The 9573-nt window shown below is 35.1% G+C and overlaps 1 protein-coding gene across 1 annotated transcript; it reads right to left on the bottom strand.

The window, feature by feature from the left end:
• Nucleotides 1-616: 616 nt before the first annotated feature.
• Nucleotides 617-9235, bottom strand: LOC136235433 (uncharacterized). Its single transcript, XM_066025100.1, has 7 exons — nucleotides 8669-9235; nucleotides 7262-8062; nucleotides 4126-4478; nucleotides 2435-2646; nucleotides 1632-1888; nucleotides 1347-1525; nucleotides 617-1234 (listed from the first exon to the last, which is right to left on the bottom strand). Exons 1-7 carry the CDS (start codon nucleotides 8907-8909, stop codon nucleotides 1151-1153), a joined length of 2127 nt encoding a protein of 708 aa, XP_065881172.1. The 5' UTR covers nucleotides 8910-9235; the 3' UTR covers nucleotides 617-1150.
• Nucleotides 9236-9573: the final 338 nt, after the last annotated feature.

Here is a 9573-nt window from a genome sequence, read left to right as displayed (position 1 = left end):
CGTGTACAACAACAAGCTATCCGTATTTCAGTAGTCTCTCATTCACATAATCAGTGTTGCTTTAATAGCTCGTGTTGAATCAGCCGAAAATAAAATTTTGCTTGGATTGGCCTTCTTTATGGATAAAATTACAGCTATAAGCTAGCTAATAATTACAAAAAATGTTTGATTTATTTACTGTCTGTCTTATTATTGAGTAACATTTTACCATAGCGTATCAAAATTGATAAGATCGCAACCAATGTTAATGGTAATTTTACAATTTCGTTTAAAACCTTAATCTACGTAACAGAATACTGATCCATAACTATTAAAAAAACTAACAGAACTATTAATTTATCATCTATGAAATTTCAGCAATTTTAACAGATCAAGATAACAAATATTATCAAATAATAAGTAATAAGTTAAGAAACAACGCTCCCCTGAGTGAACTCAAACTCCCAACAAAGTAGGCAAGTTCCTGATAGGAACTGCTTCACTAGATTAGATGCTGAGCTAGATAAAAGGGGTAATAGTAGTTTAAGGCATTATGTTTCTCCAAGGAACTATATTAGTAAAATAAATATTCATCAAAACAGCAATTATTAAAAAAAATGCATTTAGGACAAAACACTTGAGCAAGAATATACCGTACATGCTTGTTTTCCCATCAAAATTTGTTACAAACAATCAAATATTAATATCCAATCGATAAGAAAATTTAGTAGAAACCCAAATAGGGGGAAAACGAAGATGATGTATTTCTAGCAGAAATAATGGTATAACACATGCTGACCTCAAAATGAAACAAAGAATAGCAAATGAAATTGGTAAAATAAAAGATGATCATGTGTATTGCTAGTTACTGCTTTCATATAGACGTATTTAATCGACAGAATACTATACTTGCTGCAATTACCGAATACTATACTTGCTGCGATTATCACCTTATCGCCAACAAATAACTCCGTATTCATGTTGTTTCTTTCTTCCACTTTCATACTGCAAAACTCGAGGCATCTTATCTCGTCTACAACAAACTTGTCTGAAATTTCGAGGCATTTGAGGATATGCACCATCATCTGGCAGTAGATTTCAGTGTAGCCAAGTACTAATATACAGAAATTTGCCTCTGATAAGAGAAGAGACGTATGTCTCAGGCATTTCATTATCTTGCTTGTTGACGAAGACTATTTCGCTTCTCCTCTGACCTGTGACGAAACAACTTCGCCATGGCTCTTCTCTCACAGTCCTGCATCATTCAACATAAAATTTCAGAAAGAAAAGTGATCATGTGAAATTCAAAAGGAATTTTGACACAACCGAAACAAGTATAGCAGATGAAATTGGATAGAAATCTTCACCTTGAACATGTGAAAAGAAAATGGTTTCTCGGGATTCATCTTTTTCAGTTTCTGGTATGTATATGCAAAACTCAATTGATCACGAGGAGTAAAACGATCAACCTCGTTGAACCAAAGACAGGAGAACAGGTTTGACATTGGAGTGTGCGCTCTCACAATTAAGGACCCTTCAGGCACATCTATATGCAATGCACGTGTCTTGTTAAGCAAAGGTGGAAAAATTCCATTCACGCTATAAATTGTACGCATAAGAAAACAAAAGAAATCAAATAGAAAAGATCTTACTGCTCGGAAGAAGCTTGTTCAGATCAGAAGCATCAAATTTCGTCAGTCCATCAGCTTGGTAGAAATTAAATTGCTGGTCTATCACAGTATGATTATATTTGTTCAGTCTCTTGTTTTGTGCAACCTCTTCCCATACACAATGGCGATCATAATGATTAGAAATGGCATATTCATGACCTTTTCGCCATAGTAAATATTCCAGAATGAGCATAGGGTCAAGTTGAAGACGTAATTTGCTATCCAACCATATTGAATATCTGAGAAGATATTGATTAGGAAAAATAGTTTAGATAACAAAAGAAGTTTTTTTGCATACTTCATCAACTCCATACGCATGCATATAGAGTGCTTGCAAGACAGCAACATAAGCATTAAGCAGCACTCATTCCAACCTTTGAGTCAAAAGGTAAGACTACCCACATTTGTTCCAAGAGCATGATATGTGTTACTATTTTTTGAACTGGATAGACGGAAGATAGTGGAGTCTTATGCAACCATTCTCCGAAACTCAATTAAACCCATCTGAGGGTAAGTCCAAAAAAAAGATATGCAAGTCTATTGTTTACGATTGCATTCCCGTCAAAAATTTCTCCCACATTGTAACTGAATCTCAAAAAACGTAATCATGTTCTGTTTTCAGTTCTACTATTTTCTCTCTTTTCATTCAAGGTCGTCAAAAGAATAAACAGCTTAAAGTTGTTGCATCTATAGATATTGAAGCATAAAATTTCATATAGGCTACAGTATTTCCAAAAGCACATGCATTACAGACAGCCATTTCACTCATAAGGGCTATGTCTTACCTCGCAGAAGGGAAAAGCCGATGTGGCAACAATTTTGGTATTTTACCCACTCTGCGCATATCAGTATATGGAAGATTCTTCACTACCACAATCTTCCATAAACCAATAAAGCCTGATCTATCTGCCAAATGGCCTTCTGAATAAAGCGTTTGCGATGTAATTTCATCCACGAACATAACAAAGCACACGTTTTTCCTTGATGAACGAGTGACCTGACAGGGAAATGACATATAGAATGAAAATGGAGAGCCAGATGCACAAAACAATAAGGTCGTAGTATAACCTTTCATATTTAAGGAAGCACAGTGCAGGATCAGAGTGAGAAGGAAAAAGAAAAGGAGAAGAGAAAAAGAGGACAGAAAACATATTGAAAACATTACAAATGAAAGACAACATTAGAATGCCAATGACTGAGCAAGCTTAGCAATCAAGATTCTCATATATTCACCAAATACCTTCCTTCAATTGTTCTTAAGCCACTTGAAAGAAAATATTGGCAACATCAGGCGAACGCAAGACAATTTCCATCCTAGAGTAGTTCTTCACGATAAAAAGAGAAAATGAGTCCTTTTACCTATAGATTAAGGGGCTGTACCCCACAGTCACTAGAGGAAGATGAATAAACAGAGAATGGATATAAGTAATAGCCAGTAATATCATAATATATAATCCAGAAATCCTCTATCCTTTCACATATGATATAGAACAACAATCTCTTGTCCGTTATTAAAATTCTACCACAATAAATTCATCCTTTGTAGGTCGAATTTTTAACATGAAAATTATAGAATTTTGCGGTGTGGTTCTCAAATATATGATTTGGTAAATTGGTACAGTCAAGTATTCAAGCAAACGATCAAAAGCTTCCAGACTCAAGGAAATGTCACTAGGAAGAAAGGATAAGGCTTATATAGTCCATATCTATGTTTCTGGTTAAATCTAATAATCTAATATTTGTTCTACCAGTGGTTTCATTCCAGACATTCAAATGAATCGTGGATCAAATAACAGAAAGATCACCATATGGTAAAAATAAAAAATTGCTACTATAAACAGAACAACTCATCAAAAACTTAAAATGCACAGCTCCATGGTGCCAAATTTATCAATGATCATCCCTGCCCCGCCAATAAACAGCATCAACAGTAAAGACTGATTTGATTTAGGCATGAAAGGATACAGAAAATCACTAAAGAAGAACAAGGTAAACTTGGTCAATAGTTAAAAACAAAACTGAAAAAAGAAAAATTGAACCTAGAAATTGAATAATTGAACCCTATTAAAAGAGTAAAGAACATGGTGAGGTGGCATCAATCCCTCTTCTTGAAGTTGATATCTAGGCAAAATTCCTTTATAAGAAGCTACACCATATTTTGAAGACAATTTACTAGGCCAACATATAAGTGGCTTTAAAATAAAAATCAAATTTGAAATAAAATAAACCAATCTATCAGTATGTAGCCTGCAGGAACTTCCTAAATATTTAATGCCTCGTCATGAATTAGTGCTTAGGCTGTTGAAATTACATCAATACTGTCAAATTCATGGTGACATCTTCAATGTCCTAAAGACTGATAGGATTAGCTCATATCTATTTGGATTTCTTATTTTAAATCCATTACTGGTATGGAAGTTTTAAAAGAAATTTAACATAGTATAGAAGTGACTGACATACAAATCAAAGTGCATACCATTTTAGCTGTAGGTGACCTCAAACGATCTGAATTTCCAAAGATGCAAGAGATCACAGCAATGTGGCATCTACTGATATAATTTTCATCATCTTCAGCCAAATCAAATCCTGTACTTGGGGAACCTTCAGGACCTTTGACAAAGCCACAATTTATCTTTTGATCATGCGCCAAAAATGATTCTTCTCGTTCTTGTAAGCTCTGATGCCCAGCAAATCTGGGCTCCCATTGGTCCACTCCATCGGGCTTCTCCTCCTTTTCAACATACTGCAAAGAAAATCTTGCGAATTTTCGACTTTCAAAAGGCTCCACAAGCTGAGAACTAGAATTTATCAACTTCATCTCGCATGAACCTGTCAAGCATCATATATCAGACATTTTTACATAATTAAAAATAGAGAGGAAAAAAGTGAAAAATAATGCATAATAAAAAATAAATAAAAAGAAATAAAAACATTCTAAGTCATGCAAAACAAAAATCTCATAATGGAAAAGAACAAAAGAAGAAGAATCACATCCTAACAGTGAAACCTGCATAAATCATTGTACATGGAGGGGAAACTTTAGTTTATGAGACCAAAATTTGCATGCAAAAACTGAAAGACAGAAAAGAAAGTTCTCTATAACAAATAGAACACAAATGCCAGAATGAAATAACAGTATAACACAACAAAAAAACAGAACCATATACTCAACATGAAGGAAGAAACAGAGGTATAGTTTGCAAAACCAAATATGCAGGTATTGAACATTCAAAGAAAGGACAAAAAGCATGAAGATCCTGAACCTGATGGTTAAAAGGGGAATTATGCTAAACATTAAGCAAAAACTTTATGAAGGACCCTACACTACTTGAACGATCAACCAGTCTAGAGCTTAGACTTACACCAAATTTTACATATAAAAGAAAAGCAGATAGAACAAGGAAGTTCTCTAGACAAATAGAACAATATCCTGCAATGAAATACCATAACAGAAAGCAGAAACCTATCCTGAACATGAAGAAAGAAACAAAGATATAGTGTGCAGGACCAAATACACAGCTACTTACCATTTCAAGAAAAGGACAAAAAAAAAAATGAAGACCCTGATAGTTGAAAAAGGGACCCTACACTACTTGAACGATACAGTGATAGAAACTTAAATTTATCTGTGTAGATATTTGCGTTATATTGTGAGAAAGTTTTCCAGTTTGTATGTAACTCAGAAATTTGACAAATAAGCTCAGACAGGGCAGCAGTTCATGAAACTGCTTCGTTACGCATTCAAGAAGTTACTACGCCAAAGCCCAATTTCAACATACAGTATTTTCCAAATTCAGTTTTTCTTGCTAATGAATATGCTACTGAAGTTTATCTTCAATACTCCAAAAGAACACATAACACCAAAATTTACAGTTCACAAGAGCTACAAGTGATAGGGCCTACAAGAGAACAAGCCCATTTTCCCTTTAATGTTTTCTCTGATGCTCTCCCAAAGGAACATAACACCAAAGAATCCAACTTAAATGTTGCAAGAGCTACAAGTAATATGTCTTTCATAGAACAAACCCATTTTCCCTTTAATTTTGATTTCAATCTTACCAATGCATATACCGCTCAAAATAACCTTCTATACTCTCCTAAAGAAACTTAACACCAGAGTATCCAGCTTACAGGTCACAAGAGCTACAAGTAATATGGCCTTCCACAGAACAAATCATTTTCCCTTTAATCTTGCATTTTGCAAAGGTTTAATAGGTGACTTTCCGTTTAATTGTTTACAGCCAATACTTGTACTGTACTTCATTTACTTATCAATCAACTGTTGATCACATTGCAGTATCATGTTTCAGATAATATATCCAACATCAGGAGTTCAGGACCTCGCCTAACAACCCAGCAATCGAATTGCTGGACTCTTGAAAGGATCCCATATTGTACAAGCTACCATTCAAAGAATCAACAAGGATGAACAGTTCAATCCTACGATTGGAAAAATGCAAACGTGTGTTGCAAATAACCAAATTAAGACCCCAAAGGCTGCCAGTAATATAGCCATACCAAGAAGGAAAAAGGTAGTTGACAAGGTATTTTTTGTTCTTGAATGTATACTGGAGTCCTTTCATTCACATCAGGCTAAATTTTTATTCTTTATGTTGTTTTGGGTGCCATAAGCTCCCGTAAATGAGGCTCTTAATTGCAGTATTTGTTTTAAACATTACGAAGTGTTTATACACAGCTAAAGCAACAGCCCCCACCCTGATTGAGTGGTGAACGAAGAGGCTTTGATTTCTATCCTCATGTATTTAACAGGCAATAGAAGCACGCCGTCCAAACCATCAAAAGCAAAATGCACAAGAAAATACGCAAAAGTTTTATATATTTTAGACTCAAATTATAGAAATTTCCTATTTCCCAGACAGGCTTAAAACCAGTCCCAGTCTAAACTAATCAGATGTGCCTGAACAGGATGAGAAAAAGGTCATGCCATATAAACAAGACTAGGCAAAAGCACAACAAGAAGATACCCTATTTTGCTAAGCGTTTTCTTTTACTTCCAAAAGAAGAAGAAAAAAATAATTTGCACATGAAAATGGAGATTATATATAGAGGATAATGCATATTATCATTCACCTACATCTCAATCCATTTTTCAGCATTAGGCTTCAACAAACCTCCTTATTTTAAACCCTTAAGCTATAGCTGCAGGAACAGAAATCCAGATTCATCAAGCATATCTCAGAAGCTCTAGAACTTCAGCTCATCTCTTAGGTATTTCATCCAGTGAGTGGATCATATAGCAAATAAGAAGCCACTTTTATATAAATCACAGAATCAAACAACAAATACACCAGAATGCAACATATACCCCCCACCAAAAAAAATAAAATAATAATAATAATCCCATGTCCAACTAACCTTTTTAAGATTTGACACCTAGACATCCAATAAAATAACCAATATGTTTATTTATAGTGTATTCTTTCTGACTGAAAAGTTACAAACTTACAGAAGTTAAAAATAAAAACAAAATGTCATATAATTGTATTGCTATAATTTACCCAAGGAAAATCAAATTTTATTGTGATTGAGCTGGTATCAAATTGCTCACACAAAATAACACCATAGAGAGAAACGCATAAAAGGAAAATTACCCGAGAATTTGCGCCGCTTTGCTTTTCGTTTTGAATCAGCACGTGATTTAGTTGTAGATTGACCCCCACTTGAACGCACATACTGAGAAATCTTGTCAATAATGTCTGAACCTTTGGTGGTCAAAGACTTCCCAGTCTTATCTCCTGAAACTTCATGACCATCCTTGGAAAGGTTTTTATCCTTCATTTCAGCATCATGGAGATCAGACAACTCTCTGCCATCGTCATGGGTTATTCCTACGGCTACAACCTTGTGATCTTCATTCTCATGTTCAGAATCACCGTATTCGTCCACATGCAGGTCATGGGAATCTATACCATCATCATATTCATTATCAATATCAACTAACTCATGATGCTCTCCATGACCCTCGTCTTCAATAACTTGTTTTCTATTGTCATTCTCGTCATTTGATAGGAGAGCATTCTTTAGAGAGGCCTCATACTCTTCTTCATACTTTTTTAATTCATTACGCCCATTTTCATTGTACAAAGCAACTCCTCTTAGATCTGAAGCCTTGGCTGGATCATCTTGAGGAGTTTTCTCCTTGTCATTATTCACTTTCACCAGATCATGACCCTTTTCAGCAGACACATCCCTAGGATACTTGCTTTCGTGTTTGGCATCATCCTCACTATAATCCCCATCCCTTCTCCTATCATCCTTATCCCAATACCTAGAATCCCGCCCATGTACAGAACCTTGGCCGAACCCGAGGACTCTAACATCTTCGGTCCGTGTAACATTTGTAAGAAAATCATTCTTTATGAAATCATCATCATCCGTATGATCATTTGTCTCTGCACCAGTAGAGACATCATGATAACATATGAGAGATGTAAAAAAGAAAAAAACTCATAGTTATAGTCAGCCACAGCAGCTAGAATGCCTAAAAGTACACATCACTCGAAACAGCAAATACAACCCAAATCACCAGAATTCACTATACTGTTTGAAATTCCTGGTTAAGTTAAAACATATATCGCATTTAACTCATATCTCATCTTTGGCTATAAATTCAGATGACAAACACTTGTGCTCAATTGAAATTCAGAGTAAGGTTTGGTTAGTCGAAATGAATTTTCCAATTAAACTTATTACGCAAAGAACTAGAGAAAACGAATTGAACAGTAAATCTAAAAAAGCCAACAAAATAAACTAGAACTTGATCTATAGCGAACACACTAGAAAACGAACTCTTCTCTTTTATAATAGTAATCTAAGCTATGTAGAATACCCTTCATCTAATTCAAATGTAGCTGCATTTTTCTTTAACAAATAGGAAAAGAATCCCCTCTTCCATTTTCACTCTCCCCCAGAATTTTTCATGCTTTCTGAGCAGCCAAACAAACAAAACAGAAGTAGAGAAAACTTCAAATCAAGCAAACATAATTAACTAACCAAACCTTTACTATCCGCGGAGAGGTAATAGTAAGCTAAAACAGTAACAACGAAGGCGAGACAGAGAAAAACAATAACGGCACCGATCAGGTAGCTGGGAGCGCGGCTTTTGTCGGATCGAGCCGATCGGCGAATACGAACTGGTTTATACTGCTGCTGCTGGGAAGGAGAAGCTCGAATCCCAATGGATACGTGATCCGACGCACCGTTTGAGTAATGATACCCAGATTGCCTATACTGCGCCATTATTATCTACTCGAGCATTGTAAAATCATATCAAATTCAACAATGCCTCGTCACAAACTCCCAATTCCACTCCACAGTAAATTAAAAAATAATGTTCCCTGTATGTATAGATTGATATAGCCTCTAGGGAGAGATTGAGATAAAATGGAGAGTGAATTTAGGTGTCTGGTCCGGAAGAGAAAGAAAGAGGAAGAAAGATTTGAGCGTGAGGTAAGGAATACATTTGATGGACTTTTTAATTGAAAAAATAATTTGAAGATTTTGTAGAGGAGGAGTAGAGAGAGAAAAACAACTTCACCGGCGGTGCGGTGCGGCCCCGGTGGCGGAGTTGCATTTAATCAAATTTTAAGGCGGAGCGACATGAAATTACCTTAATACCCCCGACCCGGATTAGTATTTGTTTGTTTTCTTTCTGCTATTGGATAGATAACTCATAATAGACAGTGTTCGATAATTAGTTAGCATTAACAATGACTAATTAATTTTAGAGACTTTATGAAAGCTCAAATCTAAATGGAAGTTCTTGTCTTTTCATTTTTAGTAGCATTTTATTATCCAAAATATTGTTCATTTGTTGCCTTTTTTCTCTTAAGATGGTTAGGATGATTAAATCAAAATCTTAAAGTTTATAAATATAAATATTGTTTTATTTTCTGAGTTTGAT

This window comes from Euphorbia lathyris, chromosome 7 (assembly GCF_963576675.1).
Source record: "Euphorbia lathyris chromosome 7, ddEupLath1.1, whole genome shotgun sequence".
Taxonomy (NCBI): domain Eukaryota; kingdom Viridiplantae; phylum Streptophyta; class Magnoliopsida; order Malpighiales; family Euphorbiaceae; genus Euphorbia; species Euphorbia lathyris.
The sequence above is the reverse complement of the archived record's forward strand: the minus strand, read 5'-3'. Positions and strand labels throughout refer to the sequence as shown.